Source organism: Prenolepis imparis, unplaced genomic scaffold, assembly GCF_030444845.1.
Source record: "Prenolepis imparis isolate NDT839.2.m4 unplaced genomic scaffold, iyPreImpa1.0 SCAF_1, whole genome shotgun sequence".
Lineage (NCBI taxonomy): Eukaryota > Metazoa > Arthropoda > Insecta > Hymenoptera > Formicidae > Prenolepis > Prenolepis imparis.
In genome coordinates this window covers 504,289-527,433 of record NW_028141159.1, presented here as the reverse complement: position 1 = coordinate 527,433, position 23,145 = coordinate 504,289, and the positions used below count along the sequence as shown (strand labels likewise).

Genomic DNA, 23,145 nt, shown 5'->3' with positions numbered 1-23,145 from the left:
ATATCTTGTATTTTTTTTATATATATTGACGTAATTTTTTATTTAAAAAATATCTCAAAAGACAGAAAATGTCATTTGACACATTTTTTACATTAAGAAATTATGTCATAATATAAAAGGCTTAGGGGTTATTTCAGATGTGTACGAACTTTATTATTGTAATAAAAATAAAACGGCAATATCAAATCGATCGTAGTATCATCAACATCATATTTATTGTTTTCTTCTGCGGTGCTTTATATAAGTCTTTCTTTATTAGTGGCGAATATTGCGCGATACACGTTTTTTTTTTCCTCGTTCGCTCTCGCACACCCTCACATACATTATTACGATTAACATCGGCAAAGTAAAATAAAGAGTAGCGCATCTCCACAAGACTACAGCACATTGGCAAGAACGATTATCTTTACAATTATTACTTTTTCGTAATAGCATAGGGTAAAATAAATTATGATCGATCCAGTATGTGCTATGGTTTTATAAACATACGAGTATCCATAGGCACTAGAATAATAAATTATTGCTAAATCGCTTTATTCGAAAAACGATATAATCGGCTATAATCGCGTTTGCACGCGATCGCCGTGAAAAATTTTATAATTCAACGGCGAATAAAAATCAGTTGGAATCAGTATACTTGAGTTTGGCTTACACCAGCCTTATTTAGAGACTTTAGAATACGACTTTAGCGAGATCGACTCATAACAAGAGTAAAAATCACGCTTCGCAATGTGTAATATATCTCTTGTTTCTCAATATTTCAGCTGCGCAAAAATTTTTTCTTTCCTTCATTAACTAAGGGTCATCGATATTACATGATTTTAGCTTAACGGAGATTCTTCATCTCTTTCGACAATTAACAAAACTACAAAAAATGAAGATGAAGATACAAAATCGTTACGATACTCATTGTCAGTTTAGTTGTAGATATATGTATATATAGTCAACAGGGAACATTTTTCCCAAATGTTTCTTTTTTCTCAAAGTTTTAATTACATGTACTCTAATTATGTTTCGATAATTGTACACGCTCTTAAGAGAGAGAGAGAGAGAGAGGGGGGGGGGGGGCGGTTTTATATAGTCTGCTTAAAACGCGTATATACACAGAGAGAATTTTCTCTTAGAATTTACCCTGAAAATCATGATAATCGTGGGACAATATGGTATGGAAAGAATTTTATAAGAATTTCTCTGATTAATATTTATTACAATAAAAATAATATCTATCACAATAAAATATAAAATGTTTAATTAATTTTACCATGCAGTTTAGTAAAATTAATCAAACATGTTTTATATTTTATTGTGATAGATATTATTTTTATTGTAATAAATATTAATCAAAGAAAAAATGTCATAAAATTCTTTCCATACCATATTGTCCCACGATTATCATGATTTTCAGAGTAAATTCAAAGAGAAAATTCTCTCAGTGTACATGTGTATATAATCGAATCGATCGTTATGCTATATCCCGATTGTATCATTCTGGTATCTCGAGCATTCACGCAATATCTCTGACATATATGTACTATCATACGCTTTTAGAAATAATTATATAAATTGCTTGCGTATATGTGTTAGTATGTTTGACTGGAGATTATTTCACAAAGAGATGACGTATTCAAAAGTTATGCTAAATCGTTTGCAGATAGAATGACACAACGTGACAAATGTATTCGCAACGTTTTGCTCAAGTCTTTGTTTGACGAAAAATTTTGACAATACCTGTGTGATTGTCTAGCATAATATGTATAAAACATTTATCTCCAACCCCATGCACTTCTTTTTTATATCTTTTTATATCTGTTTTATAAATTTCAAAATTTTATACTATATAAGATATCGATGTAAGAATCATATGTGGAAATTAATAGATACTTTTATTCGATATTTAAATTTTGGATTTGTGATTTTACGATAAAATATAACATTGTTTGTGCTGTAGGAGATATATTTCGATGTTTATTTTTCATATATTGCTATTTGCAGGTAAATCCTGCATTCAATTCCCCGTTTTACGGAGAAGTCATGTTGAGGCAGGAACATATAATATTTCTTTATCAGCAATTTCGAAAAAGTTAAATAAATTAGAGAGGCAATAAATATTTGTTAATTCATTCTCGAAAATTGCATTAAACGTAAAAACAAACGTAATAAACATTCATAATTTCATCAGTCAACTTTTTGACCGTGTGTAATAAAGACCAACTTTTGAGCAAATAAATTTTTTTGTTTTTACGTGTTATATATATATGTTACAATCTACGATCCAAGCACTTGGAAATAACGTACCATTTCATTCCAAATACTTACAGTCGATGCAGTATCTTACACGCAAATATACCGCATAGAAAAAAAAATTAGTCTTAATGAGAAATATAGTCTTATTACGATTAGCCTTAAAAAAAAGTATACACCACCAATAAAATTATTTACCTTTTAATGTGTGTATGTGTGTGTGTGTGTGCATCCCTCTGCACCGTGAATCATTCTCACACAAATAGGACAATAAATATATCAACGTTTATATATATATATATATGGCACAAATAGAGTACATAGGATTGAAAAAGAACGACGAGTCCGAAAATTATACATAACTCCGACGCGCGTGAAGTTTCTTTTGTAATAACCTTCTTCTTCGCGAATCGATTTAGATCGATTACGGAATTCGCTAATCTTTACGTATGTGTATAACTAACCCCTTTAGGGCCGCTTCGACCAACTCTAATTAACTTTAATCAACGATTAAACTATATCTATTGTCTCTTTTCAGATACGTTCTTAAAAAGAGACAAAGATATAGTTTAATCGTCGATTAAAGTTAATCAGAGTTGGTCGAAGTGGCCCAGTCAGAGCTTGACAATAGCTATCAAAAATACTTGGAGAGAGAGAGACACACGATCTGCTCGATCAAATTTATCATTAATGTTTTTTTCGCGAACAATGATTTTCAAGTAATTATTTGTCACAAATCTTTGGTTTCTCAATATTAAATATTTTGGCGATTGAGCCACAAAGTAAATCTCTACGTAAATCAAACGTTTCAAGTTTCACTTGCTATTAACTAAAAAAATCGCATTCCATTTATATTCCTCAATTAGTTATTAATTATATGAATATATGCGATTATAGTAACGAAATAATAATATATAGTATTACAGATAATTTTATAATTAATTATTTCTTGTGAATCTCGTCAAGGCATATCCTTATCACTAACTTTCATTCTTTTCATTTGTTCTTTGCATTTGCATTCGCTCTGCTTTTATTAAATATAAACGTCTTATCCTTTAGTGAAAAAAAAAAAAAAAAAAAAGAAAAATTACATCACTCTATCTACTATCAATTGTGAAAATGTTTTACATAATTCTTTACTCGATGACATGTATCATTTCATCTATTTGCACACAATTCTATTAAAGCGTGACATTCCACTTAAAATACGCTTAAAATGCTTACTGTATGAAACAATCGACATTCTGTACTTGATAACATATAAGAAATTAAGTGCATTTATGCATCTCATTGATTAATAGTTATCTAATTCTTCTTGATATTTTGTAATTTTAATTCCTTTGTTTCTTAGTATTCTTTCTTTGTTACGAATTTAGCGTATTTATAGTAAAAATAAAAGATAAAGTACAAATCTATTTTTCGAATGAATTAATCTATAATATACAATAAAAAAAATATATTTCTAAAAATAACCTGTTTGTAATCATGAAACACTATACTTAACTCTCCAATTTCTAATTTTGTCAGCTCTTTGGCAACTTTGCAGCAAAATGGGTCATGCCTGTAAAACATTCAAAATTGTGCTTTTGAATATTATATTTTATTGAAAAAAAATTTTTTTTTGAGGAAAATCAATAAATGAGTGAAAAAATTCAATATAAATTGTGTTTCTTACTACAAAAAAATTAATGCGTCGATTAAAATATTAAGTATGAGCTGCTTAAGTATGGATAAAAAAAAAACTTTAATATAAATAAGAATTAAAATTTTATTTTATTTTACTGAGAGATCTAATATATAATTTAAACATTTTAATTCAACATAAATTGAATCTAGAGATTTAATAATCAGATTTAAAAACAAATATCAATAAGAATAATAAATTATACTTTTACTTTTAATTTCTTTCTAAAATACTTTTATACGTCAAGTAATTTACCTTCAAAATAGTGTCGGAAAAACACGATAGATAATTAATTCTTCATTGTACAACACAATTTTTGTTTCGTTGAGCTAGTCCAGCACGAGACAAATCGCGCTCTATCTCGTCATCATCCTCGATACTGAAAATTGTATGGGAAAGCAAAAGATAAAATTTAATAATTCTACAGAAATTTAATATAGTAATAATATATCCATCATACTTACGCTCTCTCTTGTGTATCGAGATGATGAACCAATTCGTCTCTTTTATTCACGATGGACACCAACTCCTCCAACAATAAATTTTCACGCATTTTTTGTTCCGATGTTTTTCGCCAATCTTCCACCGCGAGGATGCTTCTCAATTCGCGGTTCAAAAGTTCGAATCGTCGTTCTAAGTCGTCTTCCTTTTCTCTAAAGATAAATTCCATTTATAGATTTGAGATTATTGCGATAATATTGTCTATGCAATTTTCAATCAAAAACACACAAAGAATAATATGCTTCAATCAATGAATCACTTACAATATGTTTAATTGCATTTGTCTTCTTAAAAGTGCGTTCTTCTTGTTAACAAGTGTGAACCATAGAGACATCAGTCTTTCCGTTTCGTCTTCGTTATCGCTCTCCATGGCCGCCCTCAATTGCTTTTCAAGCTTACCAGCCTGTATGTCGATTTGATTTTGTTCCCTCTCAAGTGCTTCGAGCTCATTTTGAATATACGATGTCATGTCTTTACCCAACTAAATATTGAAATATTATTTTTTTAAAATAGATCATTATTAGAACTTGTTAAAAATGAGCAATTTAGAATATATGCATTGCTTCAAGTATATCACAAGACGTAATTTTTTAAATTAATAATTTGAGAAATAAATTATTCAAATCAAATTAACGTACCCCGCGAAGTGTATACGGAGTTCTGTCTGGACTTCCTTTATCAGGTGAGATTCGTTCTATGATTTTGGAGAAGGAATACAAAGGCGAACCAGTTTTCTTTTCACCGTCTATTACGCTCGTATTCCCCAGTATGTTTCCATTATACTCAGACTAAGAAGTTAATTTAGTTAATTACAATTTATTATATATAATCTCAATGACGCGTATTATTTTGAATACCTTTATGCTAAGTCTATCTCCAGGAGTCGATGGCGTGATGCTACGTCTAGGACTATTGTTCTGATCGTCTATCGATCGTCTATCACTGCTATTATCGTCATTTAGTTGATTCGGAGTCACAGCGACGCCCATTTTCACTTCTGCTATCAACCGTCTCGCCCTTTCACGTAATTGTTGTTGCCTTTCATCGTCATTCTGTGCCTATAAAATATATAAATATATGTGCTTGCAATCAATCACATAAATATGCTTCGAGAAATGTTCTCCGTATGTTAACACGGGAAATTCTTTTAATATTATATAAATACGAAACCTCGACAGGACTGATTGCAGCGGAAACAAATCCAGATGGCTTCGTCTGGTTTCTGGCTTGTTCTAAGAGTTGTCTCGCACGCTCTCGCAATTCATCGTGCCGGCTAATTAATGCCTAATATAAAAAGAAAATGGAAATATAAATTGATTGATATATCATGAATTTAAAAAAACAATATTAAAAGCAAGCATTATTAATTACGTGTTGCGAACGTTGTTCTCCATATGGCGGTGATGCACCTTGACATTCTATACTGCCTCGACTTCCTTTATCGTCAGAGTTTATCGAATCCTATAAAAGATTACTCTTAATACACTTGCACTGATAAAACTTGGTTGCATCGAGTAAAGCTTCTTCATGGATATATGTAACTCAGATCAAGAATATTCTTGTACAAAGAAAGGAATGCAAAATTGAAACAACACAAAATTATCAAACTTTTAACTTATTTTTATTTACATGTCCAAATTATCATATTGATAAGAAAAATTTTTGTATAATTTCTCTTGTAAAGAAAAAGAAAACTAAATCTTGCACAAATTATATTTATGACCTTTCTTTGTATATTACTACTAACTCTTTTATACAAAATTTAATGTAAGGTTAATATCTTTCAGAAATACTTGTTTAAGTTTTCAACATTAAGCATTCTTAAGAACTAACAATAAGTAAGAAAGATTAAAGTCTTAAGTGTCTGAAATTAAGTGTTTGTTAAATTTGACTGAAGACTAAAACTATATTTGTCAAAAAGAATTTAATGCAAAGCTTACGAGACAGCCTGTATAAATCTACATTCCGTACATTACGGAATATTTATTATGCGCACTTTTCTCATGCACATTTACATGCAGCTTTACAGCGCGTGTATTACGTAGGCATAATTCTTGTCGGCAATAAAGCGCAGTTATAAATTTGCACGCCAATAAGAACGAAAAAAAAAAAAAAAAAAAAAAAAAAAAGACGCACTTTACCGGTAAAAAGAAGTAGAGAGAGGTACAACAGTGCGCGCTTATTATGGGTTTATTGTTAATGCAGCGAGGTATAATAGGAGGACTGCGTAAAAAGCGACAATCTGCGCAATCTCGTGTATACTGACATCACGGATCGGGCTTTGCGATTTGATAATCGAAATCGATTGCGAACATTTGTCGTCGATTATCTGTATGTTTTCCTCTTCATCGTCGGAGCCGAATGGATCGGTTAATTGCCGGCGTGTCATAAGTATCGGACGTTGCTGCGCTTGTTGCACTCTCGGCGGGGATTTGCTCTGCGATAAATTCGTACTCATTTCCTCACATTGAAAAAAAAGCTGCGCACCAGTTACGAATCGAAATATACATACAACTGATCCGAACCGAAGAATCGGGAGCAATGTCGAAATGTTTGTTTGAGTTTTGTTCTACGTACCTTCTCTCTCGACGAATACTTTTCTTTGGTTGGTGATAACACCTTGCCCAGAATGCTTTTTGAGCTGGCCAATATGATGTCCTTGACTTCTTTCACGCTGGACGGCGACTTATCTTTGTTACATTGATCGTAATCTTGACTGTCCATGTTCAGGCTCAAATGTAACTTATTTTTCAGCGAGTCAATATCGTCCTTTTTGTTGTCGAACGGATTCGATCTACGAGAGTGAATCGCGAGTTTCTAATCTTGATCTTTTAATTAAATGTCTCTAGTTTGTATTGGCAGCAAGTTATGCACAATGTCGTAACAAATATATGTATTTACCGTCGATTATTGTCCGCTTTATTATTTTTCTGATCGAATTGTTCCTTCTTTCGTAAGTTAATAATTTCTTGGCCAAATAACTGGACACTCACGTCTGTGTTGTTGTCTGTGTTAAATCTGCCAATCATGTAAGAAGATTCGTCTGCTGTTTTACCTATTTGGTGTACCTAGAGTGGATTCATTTAAAACAATAAGACACAAGATTAATAGTGTCACACCATGCTGTGGTGAGTTGTGCTGGGTATAGCATTACACAAAGAAAGAGAAGAAACACAATCACTGAATAAAGATGTTAATATAAGAGAATTTAATTGAAATACCTCCAGTTCATGGCCTGTAAAATGCGCTCTCAATTGATACAAATATGTCATCACAGCCAATTTATCAGGTACAGTTAATATGTCCATGTCTGCTGGTTCTATAACTCTGGGTATGCCTAGAGCTTCGCCCGCGTCAAATGCTTTTTTGCAGTTGCCTTTTACATCGTGTGGTAATAGCGAATCGATATCTCTATAAATTTTTATTTGAAATATTATCTAATTTGCTTAAAAAATAAAATCGAATTTTTTATTTATGAAATAGTAACAAGATTATTTATGATTATTTTTCAATAACTTAATAGGAAACATTTGAAACTATATGACATAATAAAAATGACATAATATAATAATGATATAATTTTAATGGTTTAATAAAATGATATAATTTTTTGTCTTCTTAATAGAACGTTCCTACATTTTATATTTTTTATCTGATTTATCCAAGTATAATTGCTCTCATTACACAAACGAGATAAATTTATATTATATACATTGTAAGTGGTAAAGTTTACTCTTTCTCCTTTATATATTCATAGTTATTGCAATAACTATATAGTAACACTTGCTGTTATACATATATAAATGCGTCGACCATTCTGGCGTCAAAAATAATCCTCAAAATGTTGGCACAAGACAATACAAAACAATGACGATCTCAAAATGTTTATTAATGGAACGCGCGAGTAAAATAATCTGGCATATTGCCAAGGTTATTGATTGACATTTTCTTCCTAGGGAAGATAGTGCGAAGAATGGAACGATTTACGAAAGTTATCATGTCCGATTAACAATAAGACAATCTTTATAGTAGAAATACTTACATCAGATCAGGTCTGAAATGATGAATAATTGCGCAGAACGCCATTCCGTTTCTCCAAGATGTCGTCAGATTAGTAACTTTAACACCGGGATAATCTTTAGTGACTTCTTTACACCATTCCAGTAAGTCTTGGCCTGGAGTAATCTCTTTCAGTCTTGGAACATTCGCCTCATTTTTTTTCAGATCCAATGGCTGCAGCGGCAATCTTATCGCGCTATGTACGATGTTTCTACTACAAAGATATTAAATTCGTAATTGTTAGATTATGTATTGTATAACAAACAAGTAATCATATCTAGAAATTTTTCTTGTTTTTTGTAATTAAAAAAACAGGAAATTACACTCTTTGTAAAGTAGTAAATATTTTTTATTATTATAATACTATCTTATTCTACATTTATATTTTATAGGACATAATACTGTACATACTCATTTTCAACAGCAACTTGGTCTTTTATGGGCGATTTTTCTTTTAGAGAATCTCCAATTTTTGTTAGACTAATGTCGCGTATAAAGTGCTCCCTATCATTTACAGGAGTTGTATCATCCTTTGATAAACTTGCCACTGTTATAAGCACAATTACTCCATTAGTGAATAAAAGTATTTTCATAAATCATAAATAAAATTACGCTAAAGTTTTGTTAAAACATATTTTGCAGAATCTTTAAGTTGATTTGTATACAAGTTTATGACTATTGTGCTAGGAATGTGACTGTTTGATTCTCACATATTAGAAAGAATTAAAAAATATTTCTATATATATTATCATAAATATTTAATTAAATATTATTAAAGTTTCAAAGTATTAAAATTAAAAATGTTGTAACTAAATTAATTAATATAGTTGCAACTAATAATTATGTAAATAAAATTAATATATAAAATTGTATATATTGAGCGCATTTTCGGATAAATATTTATATTACTAATTATAAGACACACATAAGGCTCAGCACTCACCGCTTATAGGAGTGCTAGGTAATTCGCTTTCAGTGAGGCTACTTGTCATTAAATCGAGTTGGGCTGAAATATCTAATATCTCATCCAAATTCTTTACCGATACCTCTTCAACATCTTCAGGTATATCCTCGTTATCAAAATCGTCTAATGGCGCAATGTCGCTGTTATTATTAACCGACATTAAACTAGCCATACTTTGCATATCCTCGTCCCTGCATGACAGATTAGAAACATTTAAGTTTTCAATTAATCCAAGTAAAACATATTCCAAATATTTAACAAATAAATGGAGCAACAAATATTGTCAAGTAGACTGAAAAATTTAGTGCACTAATTCTAGTTACACATTATTTAAGTATCCTGTTTAAAAAGCATTAATAATTAGAAATAATAGGTTTCTACTTGTGCAAAAATTGACTAGTGATGTATTAGTAAACTTGAACTCCACGCTTACGTCGCTTTGCCTTCTCGCAGGAATACACATGACAAAGTACATTCGAGCGTAGCGCTAACAATCTTCTTAGAAGTTGGTTTTAAGTCTAGTTTGAGTTGTTGCTGGCTAGATTCTAGGGTTGCATATTTTTTCATATTTATATTCGTAGCAGCCACATGACGCCTCTTTCCCGTCGATGATACCTGCTCGAGAATGAGACAATGTATGTATGACAGTGTTGTATTATCAATGTTTCACAGATTTATCATCAGTATAGTGTATTGCTTACATCTTCGATGACAAATGTCCAATCTTTGTCTTCTAATTCGTGTGTTCGTGGATCTTTGAATAGCGTCACAGAAACTGTGTGATTGTCAGGAACTGCCCAGCTAATAGCACCCTTTAGTGGATCGCTCAAACTTGGCTCCCAGTCTAAAGGTTCTGAACTAACTCTTCTGCTACGTCTTGTCCAAACAACGCTCAGTTTATTTGGTTTCCTATCAGAACGTTATATAGTGTCACTACATTTTCTCAAGAGTATGTCAAAGGAATATTTACCTTTCGCAGATTTATATGATGTAAAGTTTATATAGTTTTATAAAATATATTGCAGTATATTATTTTTCAAATTGTTTCGTATATACATATACCATCTTTTCAAAATGTGCACAGTATTATAAATAAAAAAATACCATTCAAATTGCACTAATCTTAAATATAAACATAGTTCGTGAAATTAAATATAATTATTTAAAAAACATGATAATTTACATAAATATCAGCTATATGTGTTTTCTTTTGCTTAAAAAAACATTTGTAATGTTTCAACAGAATTGCTAATAGGGAATAATTAAGTATACCCTATCGAGAGACGTTAAAAAACAATAGAATTCTCAATACTTTTTCGTTGCAAGTATAATTAGAAGTAGTTATGTTTGCGAAATGAAACATAGTATCACGGACAAAAATAGAATAGAATACAGCATAGAAGCATTTGTATAAAGCGCGCTTTATTTGACAGTAAGGATGAGCGAAAGAAAATTTTCGCGAGTAAGAATAAAATCATATATAGTCACTCACCATTTCGTCGTCGTCTCCAACGTGACTTCATGATAAGAGACGGTGAATTGAAACTTGGCGGCTCTCTTATTCACTCGTTGCAGACGTTTCCAGACGGAACTCATGGTTGTCAGTTTCGTTCCTCGTCTGGCTTGTCACTCGTTGATCGCTCCAGGAAGTCTCACTGCTGACACGAGACACGACGCTTCGTCGTCATTTCTACAAATCATACGCGCGATAACGATAGGCGCGAATCACTATTCACTCCCGAACGATGAATTGATCTAGTTTATACCTCGGCAACGCAACGATCATATGTTCGATGGACGATGCTGCACTGCACGATTCCACGCTCACGCGCGTTCCCGAACGAGCAAACGGACTGTCATTCTCGCGCTTACGTACAATGCTCCGAAAGTGTATGCACACATGCACGCGCACACACACAACGACGCGTTGCGAAATACGTGCAGCTGGAAAGAGGCTGCTTCAGCTGGATTCGCCTACAGAATCACCTCCAAACGTCGTTCCCTGTGACGGCTGTGAAAGTCAGACCGGTCAGACGTCAGATTAATCGGACAAAACTCGCCAAACTTCACTCCAGTGCAGTGTTGCCAATTTCAAATCGCGCAACCATAAAATATATAATATATATAATATGTAAGAGCGCGTGTCGATGTGCGCGGTGCGTTCGACTTTTAACCTTCAAGTGGCGCTGCGTCGGTCGCCGCCGCGCGCCGCGGAATTCGATTCGGTGCGCGGAGTGGGGGTGAGGAGTGGGGGTGAGGAGTGGGGGCGAGGAGTGGGGGTGGGGCGCCCGGCGCACGCATCCCCCCACCAAGCTCCCCACTCCGAATTCCGACGCACCCGACGCACGTCGCGCCGTCGTCTACTGTAATTTGAGCATATTAAAATCAATCACGTGACGACGGGGAACGAATCGCGCTAAATTTAAATCTATATATGTCACGTGCAAATATATATTTAATTTTTCTATTTTATAAATTTGTTCTATAATACAATAGCTAATGATTCTAAAAATATCGAAAATGTTCAATATACACTGCAAATATCTTGAATCTTTGCTAATGTGCGTGCGCATGTAAATGTGTTGTGTATCCAACATCCACATTAATATAGAGCATTTATAATTTAATTATACTTGATATAATAAAAATATCAGAATATATAGTATTCATGATATAATGCATACAATTTAATAACAAAATGCAGAATACTTATGTATTTTATGTACAAAGTTTACAAAACAAAAACCATTTAAATGATTAACCTAATCTAATATCTCTTTGAAAATTTCTTAATTCACTTACATGTATAAGTAACATTTCCACACTTGTTCAAAATTGTTCTAAACGCATTTATAATTCATCTCTATCTTCATCGTAATCATGATTAGTAATATAATTGGAATCAATCTGATCATATTCATTATCGTCTTCATCATCATCATCATCATCATTGATATAATCTTCATTACAGATATTTGTGATCTTTTTGCAAAGCACATCTTTTTTATGTCGTACATCATTAATATATAATGATACTATATCGTCTTCAAACTCCCCAACTATATCGCCACACTAAAAACATTAGCATAAATTAATGTAAATTAATGGATAAGAACATATTCAGAATTAATATTCAAATATAATAAGCAGCACTCACGTAATGCTGGAGACTCTTATTTAAATCACTATCTTGAATTATATCAACTTTGTTCATCAGAGGATTCATACCACCTGAAGACATGAGATTTAAAATTGTCAATTGATTGTTAGACTTCTTTGTTGCTCTCACATAATCTGTCATTTTCTCACAGATGTTATCCAACACATCAGAAATGTATACTTCTGATTGGCTTAATGGAACCTTGAAATAAAAAACTTCATATTAATAGAATGAAAAAATTGAATATATTTAATTTACAAAATGTTGTGATTTAAAAACCGACTAAAATATTCTTAAAATTGTTTAACACATTCACTGCCAAATATATTCTAGCTGACTTTCCATTCCCCTAATGGAATTATTTTATTTTAGTAAAATTCATCGTAACATGCATTATTTTTACAATTTCAATAAATTAAAAAAAATTAATTTTACTCTTTATAATAATTTACTCTGTAATTTGTTTACAATATACTTTGTTATACTTTTATATTATTATTAAACTTAATCAAATCTTGCAAATGTAATTGCATATTATACATATTGTAACCTATCTTATGATCAGTTATTGAATGTCATTATTGAATGACCTTCATGACGATGAATGTGTTAATGTTGATAATTTTTATATTATTTCTTTTTATTATCTTCTTACTTTTTTGTGTATAGTATTTCCCTCAGCATCCATTCTATATCTACCTACTTCGACTAATGTATTAGGATTGGTTTTGGATACTTCAGCCTGTAATTCTTTCATAGTTGCCCTACAAACTGAAAGACGCAACAATTATTTTTCCACTAATAACTCTGTAATTTTTAAGTTATTAAATTAGAATTATCATAAATTGGAATTTATTTTTACCTAAACATTTCAAATGCTTTAGATCGATTTCTGTAGATTCCGCAGTAAATATGCTTATCAAAAATAGACTCACAAATAACAAGCCTCTCATCTGCAAAGAGGTATAAATTTTGTGTGGATTTCATTTAATATTTCTCACAGAAAGATAAATTTACTCGTTATGCAATTTTTGTAGATTGTAGATATATGTACGAGTCAAAGAAAATTTCCTTACCTTGTACATCAATTATTGTGCAAGTTGCGATACACTTTTAATTGTATAATACTTTTTTTACAGTAATATATATCTAAGATTTATATCAACTACAGCGTGCGACACGTGTACTGTACATTCTCCGATACTGAGAGATGTATAAAATCTTATCAAATTCGTATGAACGAATGGTAATTCGCAACGTGTAATGTCTGACAGTGCCAACTATTTAACCTAAAATAGACGTTACAGTAATTAGTTTTCTTTGTCAAAAATTAATAAATATTGAGTTAATGATAAAGTTATGCAAATTCGACATCGATAATACAAACATTGGATAGCTGTTCATTTATTTTATCAATTATTTTACAATGATTATTTTATAAAATTAATATTGAAACGTTGGTAGTATAACTGTTGATATATAATCGAACCTAATCTTCAATTTGTATATATATACATATATACCGGGTGTCCCATTTTAAAGGACCCACTCAAATATCTCAGAAACACTGCGTTAAATCAAAAAATGTTTCCTACAAAAGTTGTAGGGTTTCGAGGGGGACATAACATAGTAATATTCATATGACCTTGGGCGGCGTCTCCAAGGTCAAGTGAAGGTGAGAATAAATTTTTTAAATGGAAACCCATATTTTTTATTATAACATCTTTTTCTACTAATTAATTTGAACAACTTTTATCTGAAGCATTTTTTATTTTCTTCAAAATTCACCTCACCTTCAAATTCTCACCTTCACTTGGAGATGCTGCCCAAGGTCAAATGAATATTACTATGTTATGTCCTCCTCGAAACCCTACAACTTTTATAGGAAACATTTTTCGATTTAACGCAGTGTTTCTGACAATGAGATATTTGAGTGGGTCCTTTAAAATGGGACACCTGGTATATATATGTTAAAAAAAGAGAAAAAACAGTGTATATTAAAATTAGTGAACTTTATAATTTACTGGAAAACAAGTAGTTTGTCTCGCTAATGAGATGGTCTTTAAATGCCCATACTTTTTCTGTAATATGTTAGAGTAGTAGAGAACGCATCACCCTCTAAAGATGTTTTTTGTCTAATAAACTATGTGAACCAACTATCTTTATACTAGTTTCTTTCCAATATATCATAGAGTTCACTGAAAATATATTATATTTGGTGCGATAAAGTTTTAGAGTTTATTAATGGCAGTTTACATGCAAACACAGACAATCTAAGATAGTTTATATAAAAGTTTATGTGCAAGCTATAGAAAATTCATAGCTTTGTATAAATATATCAAATGTCATATTATAAAATACATACAACAATTTTCTATCTTATAATCTCATTCAATTAAAAATTCTAGATACTTTTATAATTTATATAATTGCAATTTTCCATCATAAACCTGCAATAGTTACGTTGATCACCAAATCAAAACACATTATAAATATCAAAACTTTCAGAAATTTAAGGATATAATTTATCGAATGTATATACATGTATTATATAGTAAATTCGATTGGATGCACTAATGTGTACTTGTGTATACATTAAAGATTATTGTACATAAACTTATAATAGCATAAGTAATTAAAACAGTAAAATAATTATTATTATACAAGTTATTATCATTTTTTAATTACTTATGTCATTGTAACTTTGTGTACGATAAGCTTTATGTGCACACTAGTGCATCCAACCAAGTTCACTAATAAAAACATTTGTTTCAAAACTTCAACTCCCCTTTAAGAAAATCAATTTTGTCTTTAGATAAAAATTATTGCAAGTATACGCATGTAAAGGCACGTTTTCATAAAGTGAATAAAATGAATTTGAATAGAATCAGTGATCACGATTCCATCTCCAAATAGTCGCGTCATCGCAGACGCACAATAATACAGAGCCGTCTCGACTTAAACTAGTTTGGCGGATCGGCGCGGTGCAACGAGGATGCTGAAGAGACGAGCAGCGCGCTTGTCCAGGCTCTTCCATGTCCAAGTCCCAAACGTATGTGCGACCGACTTGATTACCTAACGCAATCGTACGCTGCCAAAAGTCCATGGAGAAACGTATAAACCAAATGTCACATTCCTTAAACTCGAAACGATGCATGACCGTCGCGCTCGTTTCTCCGTTGCGCAATTGCGAATCCTCGAGTCTACCTGGTTTCCAGCACACAATGCAGTTCTCACAGGATTTGCTCAGAATAAAATCACCGAACCATTTCACACAATCGACATAGTTTCGATGAACGTCGCGAGTGGTAAAGTCTGGAAAATGTTGGAGTATCGAATCGAAGGGTCTGCCATTACGACCGTGATTATTGTGATTAGAGTGATAGGACTGCTTTATCGCCTCCTGCATGTCCGATTTGTTCAAAGACCATAGTTTGAGAGCGTGATCCATTCCGCACGAAATGATCCGTTGACCTCGTATGTCGAAATCGGCGCTCAATACTTCGTCACGGTGACCTTCTACGCCACCAAAGATCGCGATGCACACGTCTGTCTTGATGTTCCACAGTCTTAAAGCGTGATCTTTCGATGCAGACAGCAATATGTTTGGATCCTTCGGATGAATCTTTAGCTCGTTTATCGCGTGCCCATGACCGATATAGTGCTTGATGGAGGTCATTGTCGCGGCACTAATAATTCGTATTACTCCACGCGATCCGGCCACGGATAACAGAGGCTTCCCGGAATCATCGTACGTCCAAGCACACGTATAAAAATTCTCCTCCGTGTCAGGATCAGAATAACACTGTTGTAGTCGTATATTTCCACTTTGCGGGCACTCGTAGATGCTCACGCGATTACTTCCCACAGAAGCAAATATCAATGGCTCGCCCTCCTTCAAATGATAATTGAACTGCACGCCGAACAACGGTTGACCATGATCCTCCTTGACATTACAGCAATATTTGTACAATGGTTTGTCCGTAGAAGGCTTGTACTTGGCTGTTTTACTCCTGCGACGACCTTTTCGTTTGTAACGGGCGCTTCGAGTGGGCGTATCGCTGCGATGAGTGCCAGCAGTAGAATTACTCCCGATGCTGCATTCGGTTACGTCACTGTCATTCTCGCTATCTTCCTGGCTAGAGGCATACGTCTTACCAGTTGACTTCTTCATCTTGCAATATATAGGCTCTAGTTTTAGCAACTTGAGTAATATTGCAACTGGGAGAGAGGAAAACTCACATGTACAGTTTTACATTTAATCTTTGAGTAAAATGCAGTTTAAATCACCGGTACAAATCAAGTCCTTTACACTGTGCATCTTAGGAATATTGCATCACTGTCCCAATGATTGGTATACCACTGTTTAATCCTAATATTCCTTCCATTATATTTAAAATCCTGCCCCCTAAATGAATGCAGGCTTGCATATCCTAAAATAAAATAGAATTTTAGATACAAATGTTTGAAATGATTGTAATAGAAAACTTTAACATACATAAAGATTCTTACGAAAACATTAGCAGAGAGGAAACGAATATTGTACTTGTGACAAAGTGCTTTTGCTCTATGTATCAATCCCATAACATTACACATTCCATTGCAATTTACTAGGCAAGTTGCGCCAGAGATTACATAGTATTCATCTATTATGGCTATATTAGCTTCTATCTAAAAAAATTACAATTAATAAAAGGATTAATATTAATTAATAGCAATTAATAAATAACAAAAAATAATAACATAATACACTAAAAGTATGTACTAGTGCATATTTAGAATATACACTTGTGCATACTCGTATGTACAAAGGGAGACTTACTTCTGGTAAAGTATACGCAGTTCTTAGGTCGGAAGCAAAAATAATAAAATCTACAGAGATATCTATCTTTGCTTTTACAACATCAGCAATAGATTCACATTGATGTACAGATATGTGCCATCTTCTCTCTCTTGCATTATGATATAAGCCTTCCGATATCCTGTGACATAATTCAGTAGATCCTACTATCTGTGAAAACATATTTTATATCAGAAATATATTTATATAGCAAAAATTATATATTAAATATTGCTAATACATTCAGTAAATAGTATACTTGGAAAAAAATTATTCCTTGCAACTTATAAAAAAAATTTATATATAAAAGGTTTTTTACTTATATTTTGCCATATAAGAAATTATTTTGGCAGTTATAATACAATTGACTGCACTGAATATTTTAAATAAATTATCATCCTTTTATATGAATTTTATTTTTGTAAGAGAACAAAAACATAGCGTAACTAATCAAACACATAATTATATACTGTGTTAATTTTCTGAATGATGATCTTATATAACATTATATAAAAAACTTAAACATTAATTTATTTACACTTTGTTAACATATTTACATATTTCAATAGAAAACAAAAACACAGTGCCATTTATATGACCAATACGATTCAGAGGAAAAATAGATTAGAAATTAATTAGTTTACAGTACAGCATCAAACATATATTTTATGCTATATCATAAAAAAATTTTCTTTTTTTCTCATTTACGATTAATAAAAACTATAAACCTAATAATAATTTTATTAATGAGAAACATGAATATATGAATGAATTTTTAAACATCAAAATATGTAATGTGTATGTAATATGTTTATTGCAACACAGCCGAAAGCAGCAGTTTCCTCACATTTTCTGGAAACGTATAAATAATACAACGAAATAAACAACGTTTTTTCTGTGTTTTCTGTTTTTTTTAACGCACCATTTAACTCACCATGAAAGCAATCAAACATCCATCCCTTCGCACTCTACCGCTTTTGAAGATTTCAGCCATGATTGAGATGCTAGACGGTTGGACCGATAATGTCTAGCAGACGCCTTTCATCTTCAATAAGTCACTATAAAATTCCAATAAAATCTCTAGAAATTCCCTATCCGTTGACCAATCGGTGCATTCGACAAATATTTGGAAATATATTCGGGGAATAAAAGCAGTGTATTGACCAATCAGGAGAAAGAAATTTTTGCTCCTTTTGTTCTGATTCGTCAATTAAACGCTGCCCCATTGATACGATTTTTGAACACACTCTTTCCATACGAATTTATAATTTTCTTCCGATAGCCAATCAGCATGTTCACACAGCAAAATGTTATTCGATATTATTACAAATACAAATACAAATTGTACAAATACAAATTACGATGAGAGAGAGAGAGAGAGGGGGGGGGGGAGAGAGAGAGGGGGAGAGAGAGAGAGAGAGAGAGAGAGAGAGAGAGAGAGAGAGAGAGAGAGAGAGAGAGAGAGAGAGAGAGAGAGAGAGAGAGAGAGAGAGAGAGAGAGAGAGAGAGAGAGAGAGAGAGAATGAAACATTAGAGAAAATTTAAGTTACGAATTAAATTCATTAAAATTGCTCTAATGTTTCCGGTAAGAGAGAGAAATATCGATTGTCTAGCTGCTGTAGATTTACGAAAATTTATTTTCAATTTGTATAAAAACTTTTTCTTGAAGTAAAAAAAGGAATAATACCGTTTGTGTCTCATATCAGTATGAAATCGCATCTAAGGTCTAGAGTTTGATTTGATATGTATATCAGTTGAAATACGAATTTACTTTTCGCAAACTCGAAATGACGTCTAATATTATGTCAAGTGACAATTGGAAATTAAATTGTACTCTGGGAACTGGAGGCTTCGGAATTGTCGAACTTTGGGAACACGTCCAGAGTGGCAAAAAACTCGGTAAACTAATATAATTATAAATATAAATATTTCACACTATTTATATATAATAACTATTTATATATTTGATATTAATATAAAATTAATTGTGATTTCAGCGATTAAAAAATGCAAATGGAATTACTCACAATTGACTCGGATGCAACAAAAAAGATGGGTCAACGAAGTTGATATAATGAAACGTTTAAGGCATCCGAATATTGTAAAAACGGAATGTGTCCCATTCAAGCTTCCAAATGTAGAAGAAAACCTGCCAGTTCTGTGTATGGAATATTGTAAAAAAGGAGACCTAAGAAAAGTTGTATTTTAAGTTATTTACCTATATATAAATTACATTTCTAAAATTATCACTAATGAGATAATCATGATGTATGCTTTTTCTTACAGATATTAAATCAATCAAAAAATTGTTGTGGAATTCGTGAAATAGAAGCAATCAAGATAATGACTGAAGTTTCATCAGCAGTAGAATATTTGCATTCGCATAATATAACTCATCGAGACTTGAAACCAGAGAACATAGTTTTACAAGATGAAAAGAATGTGGTAAGATGATATAATTGCAATGAGTCACTTCTTTATTAAAGATTAATAATAAGTTATGCAATTTTTCATATAAATTATATTACAGCTATCATACAAACTGATAGATCTTGGGTATGCTAAAGAACTTGGAGAAAAGAGTACATCTGCATCTTTAGTCGGCACACTAAATTACGTCGCTCCAGAAATTCTTTGGAAAGAGACATACAGTTGTTCTGTTGATTATTGGAGTTTAGGAATATTGTTTTACGAACTTTTAACTGGAATAAGACCATTTTTACCAACAATGCAGCATACTATGGAATGGTAAAATATTTGAAATATAAAATATAATGTAATGGATAGTGGTTATCAAAAATAGTATGTGTTGAATTATAAATTTAATGTAATTTTGCAGGATGAAACACATTCAGAATAAAAGCTATGATGATATTTATGCCTGTGAGAAGGAAGGAGAAGTTATTTTTGGGAAAGATATTCAAAATCCAACTCATTTATCAAAGTAAGAACATGTTGTGTACATTTCTTGTAATCTAATCAATCTTTAATGTGTAATAAATGTAGTGCTAAAATAACTCGTTTTATAAAAAGCAAAACTAGTGTGTTCATGCATCTTTTCTTTGATATAATTCTTTATATTTATCTATATATATCTAATATTATATTTTTTCTACAAGTTGTCTCCGAAGTAAAATGGTCCAATGGTTCAGGCTAGTGTTACAATGGGACCCACATAAAAGAGGTAGAATAATCGACAAATGTGGTACATCCCATTTGGTAGTATTCACAATGCTGCAACATGCATTATTAAACAAGGTATGTTTGTGTAAAAGTTAAACACATTTTATTCTTGTTTTTTCTTCTCTCTGATCTATATTTTTTACATATAGATAATATACATTTTCTGCGTGCCATTTTACAAGATTAATACATATGAGATTGACGGTGACACTACTATCAGAGATCTTCAGTTATTAATAGAGAAAGATACTAATATCGAGATTAAGCATCAAGTGCTAACAGATTACAATGGTGTTATGCTTATTGAAAGTACGGCATCAGTTATTTCGCAAACTAATGTATGTATATCTATTATTTATATATGATGACGACATAAGGTAAAACATTTTTTAAATCCATTACAATTTTGCGTAGGATCACATTTTCTTTCTCTTCAAAAATGAATGTTGTTTAATAGAAGATAAACCTAAACCAAATATTCCTACAGCAGTGGAAAAAATGATAATACAATCAAAAATTGAATTAAATTATGAAGTATTAAAAGATTATTATCGCCACGTGATATACTTTGCAACTAAAGAAGTGAATTTATTTCAGTTATATATTTTTGCTCTTAGTATAAATATGTAAGTCTTTCATACGATTGTCATCTATATTTTTTAATTAGTAGGTAAATTGTATCTCATATTACATAATGTAACATCTAACACATATTTCAGAGATTTATTGCATCAAAAAATCAATGTGTTTAATACAAACATGGAAATGACATTGGAAAATACAAAGGCTCTTATAGATCAAGTGCATACAATTCGTATAAAGTATATGAACATAAGCGAAGACGCGACTGATAAAAAAAAAATACAGATCTATTTTGATAAAGTTGATAAATTGGTTAGTGCAGCCGATCAAATAAAGATGCAATTTATGTCTCTGAAGGAAGATAATGATAAATTGAGAAATAAAGCTCAAAGTATTGATTGTGTGAGGGATTTATCGGAATCGTAAGTAATGAATATCATTTGGTCACATATCTTGATATTCTTAAATTAATTTTTTTTATATATGTATATAGATATGATAAGATGTGTGATCTATATCTGGAATTTAAAAGAGAAAGTCCTCATAAGACAACAAAGCCACAGGACATGGTAAAATTAGTGTTTGCATTTTTGATCACGCGTGAAGTGCAACTTCATAATAAAAATATAGCTGATATTATAAGGTATTAAAAATTTTGCTTTACGACTGAATTTATGCACGATAAAAATTAACTCTAATTTAAGCTTTCATTTGTATAATAAATGCGTATGTATTTTCAATAGTCAAATTGATAAATTGAACGATGGACTATTGAAGCTGGAGAAAATATTCAATTCTGTTACCATCATGACGAAATTATATTGGAAAGAATATCAGTTAATCGTACAATCGGACATGCCTCCTCAGCAGTCTAACAATGAATCCTTGAATATCTCTACAACTGAATTAGATAAGATTATCCAATCAGAAGACAATATGATATATGATAACTTGGTCATACGTTACAAGTAAATTTCCTCTAGTTATAATATTCAGTTTAATTTTCAGGACAAATTTATCTTAGATTCTGATTTTTTTAGATTAGACAACTTGATGGCTGAAATGCAGAAAAGTTATCACGAAATGGTTAATTTGGATCCATGATTAAAAATATAGAACTCGTGCATATGTATATTCTAATTTATACATAGTTGTAAAGTAATCTAACATACTACACATTTTAATTTCCATATTTTAATGTATTCAGTCGTTGAAATCCGTTCGTCTTAATGTGCGTGGGACATAATGCCGTACACCCCACTTAATGTTGGCATGTTTATCGGTTTTAACGAACGTGTAAACTGGTTTATTTAGCAACTGTTCCGATTTTATTATTTGATATCTATTATTTCGACCTGTTAAAAAATATTTGTTAAATAGTATTTACATTCTCTTTTTTATAAATTATTTTTGTATAACAAAGGGCTTTTAAAAAAAATGTTACAAGCATTCTATAATATACTCATTATATTATATAGATTTAGAAAAAATATAGATGAAGAAATATAGATATTTTGATTACGAATAATATACATATTAAAAATAACAACAAACTAAAAAGAATAGTGGCTGTGAAATATATATATATATATATATATAAATAAAACATTAATTTTTTATATGTATATGTATATTGTTAGTTTAACGCACAATGTAAATACATATGTAAACAATTTGTATGTATTAAATTAATAAACTCCCATTGTATCTTAAATTAAATTCTTCTCATATAACTTACCCTTCTCAAGTGCAACAATCATGATATTTAGAAAAAAATAGAGGATGAAATAGATTTTAAATGCCTGAAATATAGTCATGAAATCTAATAGAATCAAATGTGTGAACGTTCAACATATATATCCAAGATATATAATTTACTCACTTGTGTTGTACGAAATATGTTCATCGTTCTCGTTAATATATCTATTTAG

The 23,145-nt window shown here is 31.4% G+C and overlaps 5 protein-coding genes across 10 annotated transcripts; 1 reads left to right on the top strand and 4 right to left on the bottom strand.

The window, feature by feature from the left end:
• Positions 1-105: 105 nt before the first annotated feature.
• Positions 106-11,614, bottom strand: Ehbp1 (Eps15 homology domain containing protein-binding protein 1). Of its 4 annotated transcripts, none has more exons than XM_083045621.1 (18): positions 10,942-11,614; positions 10,151-10,358; positions 9,883-10,064; positions 9,429-9,640; positions 8,897-9,032; positions 8,469-8,699; positions 7,648-7,837; positions 7,328-7,494; positions 7,004-7,220; positions 6,693-6,905; positions 5,798-5,887; positions 5,597-5,710; positions 5,284-5,484; positions 5,065-5,214; positions 4,690-4,907; positions 4,390-4,578; positions 4,181-4,304; positions 108-3,802 (listed from the first exon to the last, which is right to left on the bottom strand). In XM_083045621.1, exons 1-17 carry the CDS (start codon positions 11,043-11,045, stop codon positions 4,223-4,225), a joined length of 2,904 nt encoding a protein of 967 aa, XP_082901747.1. In that variant the 5' UTR covers positions 11,046-11,614; the 3' UTR covers positions 108-3,802; positions 4,181-4,222. The 4 variants fall into 4 exon arrangements, with proteins under 4 accessions (XP_082901773.1, XP_082901747.1, XP_082901754.1 ...); XM_083045628.1 differs by having other exon boundaries at positions 6,693-6,863; XM_083045638.1 differs by lacking the exon at positions 6,693-6,905 and having other exon boundaries at positions 109-3,802.
• Positions 11,615-11,914: 300 nt separating this feature from the next.
• Sel (canopy family protein seele) lies at positions 11,915-13,884 on the bottom strand. The gene is made up of 5 exons (XM_083045567.1): positions 13,686-13,884; positions 13,472-13,562; positions 13,265-13,380; positions 12,607-12,810; positions 11,915-12,521 (listed from the first exon to the last, which is right to left on the bottom strand). The coding sequence occupies exons 1-5, from the start codon at positions 13,692-13,694 to the stop codon at positions 12,300-12,302; spliced, it is 642 nt and encodes a 213-aa protein (XP_082901693.1). The 5' UTR covers positions 13,695-13,884; the 3' UTR covers positions 11,915-12,299.
• A 113-nt stretch (positions 13,885-13,997) lies between these two features.
• On the bottom strand, positions 13,998-16,783 carry LOC145940418 (polycomb protein EED). The gene has a single exon (XM_083045551.1). It carries the CDS (start codon positions 16,781-16,783, stop codon positions 15,497-15,499), a length of 1,287 nt encoding a protein of 428 aa, XP_082901677.1. The 3' UTR covers positions 13,998-15,496.
• A 119-nt stretch (positions 16,784-16,902) lies between these two features.
• LOC145940426 (uncharacterized) lies at positions 16,903-18,455 on the bottom strand. Of its 2 annotated transcripts, none has more exons than XM_083045578.1 (4): positions 18,384-18,455; positions 17,432-17,620; positions 17,122-17,280; positions 16,903-17,042 (listed from the first exon to the last, which is right to left on the bottom strand). In XM_083045578.1, the coding sequence occupies exons 1-4, from the start codon at positions 18,441-18,443 to the stop codon at positions 16,932-16,934; spliced, it is 519 nt and encodes a 172-aa protein (XP_082901704.1). In that variant the 5' UTR covers positions 18,444-18,455; the 3' UTR covers positions 16,903-16,931. The 2 variants fall into 2 exon arrangements, with proteins under 2 accessions (XP_082901704.1, XP_082901712.1); XM_083045586.1 differs by having other exon boundaries at positions 18,372-18,432.
• A 405-nt stretch (positions 18,456-18,860) lies between these two features.
• Positions 18,861-22,880, top strand: Ikkbeta (inhibitor of nuclear factor kappa B kinase subunit beta). Of its 2 annotated transcripts, none has more exons than XM_083045528.1 (12): positions 18,861-19,348; positions 19,447-19,646; positions 19,736-19,894; positions 19,980-20,197; positions 20,289-20,393; positions 20,569-20,707; positions 20,782-20,970; positions 21,047-21,258; positions 21,352-21,636; positions 21,708-21,857; positions 21,958-22,182; positions 22,255-22,880. In XM_083045528.1, exons 1-12 carry the CDS (start codon positions 19,237-19,239, stop codon positions 22,316-22,318), a joined length of 2,058 nt encoding a protein of 685 aa, XP_082901654.1. In that variant the 5' UTR covers positions 18,861-19,236; the 3' UTR covers positions 22,319-22,880. The 2 variants fall into 2 exon arrangements, with proteins under 2 accessions (XP_082901654.1, XP_082901663.1); XM_083045537.1 differs by having other exon boundaries at positions 18,863-19,348; positions 21,230-21,258; positions 22,255-22,879.
• The last annotated feature ends 265 nt before the right edge of the window (positions 22,881-23,145 follow it).

Excerpts from the sequence above, each read along its gene's own strand:
- Ehbp1 (XM_083045621.1), bottom strand. The coding sequence starts at position 11,045 with ATGAGTTCCGTCTGGAAACGTCTGCAACGAGTGAATAAGAGAGCCGCC. Across the intron at positions 9,033-9,428 it reads ACCTAGCACTCCTATAAGCG|TGGCAAGTTTATCAAAGGAT; the intron begins GTGAGTGCTGAG and ends TGCTTATAACAG. Across the intron at positions 5,711-5,797 it reads GAGAACAACGTTCGCAACAC|GCATTAATTAGCCGGCACGA; the intron begins GTAATTAATAAT and ends TTTTTATATTAG.
- Sel (XM_083045567.1), bottom strand. Across the intron at positions 13,381-13,471 it reads AAAGCATTTGAAATGTTTAG|TTTGTAGGGCAACTATGAAA; the intron begins GTAAAAATAAAT and ends TGCGTCTTTCAG. Across the intron at positions 12,522-12,606 it reads ATAAGAGTCTCCAGCATTAC|TGTGGCGATATAGTTGGGGA; the intron begins GTGAGTGCTGCT and ends TAATGTTTTTAG.
- LOC145940418 (XM_083045551.1), bottom strand. The coding sequence starts at position 16,783 with ATGAAGAAGTCAACTGGTAAGACGTATGCCTCTAGCCAGGAAGATAGC.
- LOC145940426 (XM_083045578.1), bottom strand. The coding sequence starts at position 18,443 with ATGGCTGAAATCTTCAAAAGCGGTAGAGTGCGAAGGGATGGATGTTTG. Across the intron at positions 17,281-17,431 it reads CTGCGTATACTTTACCAGAA|ATAGAAGCTAATATAGCCAT; the intron begins GTAAGTCTCCCT and ends TAATTTTTTTAG. Across the intron at positions 17,043-17,121 it reads TCCTCTCTGCTAATGTTTTC|GATATGCAAGCCTGCATTCA; the intron begins GTAAGAATCTTT and ends ATTTTATTTTAG.
- Ikkbeta (XM_083045528.1), top strand. The coding sequence starts at position 19,237 with ATGACGTCTAATATTATGTCAAGTGACAATTGGAAATTAAATTGTACT. Across the intron at positions 21,858-21,957 it reads AATATAGCTGATATTATAAG|TCAAATTGATAAATTGAACG; the intron begins GTATTAAAAATT and ends TATTTTCAATAG. Across the intron at positions 22,183-22,254 it reads AACTTGGTCATACGTTACAA|ATTAGACAACTTGATGGCTG; the intron begins GTAAATTTCCTC and ends TGATTTTTTTAG.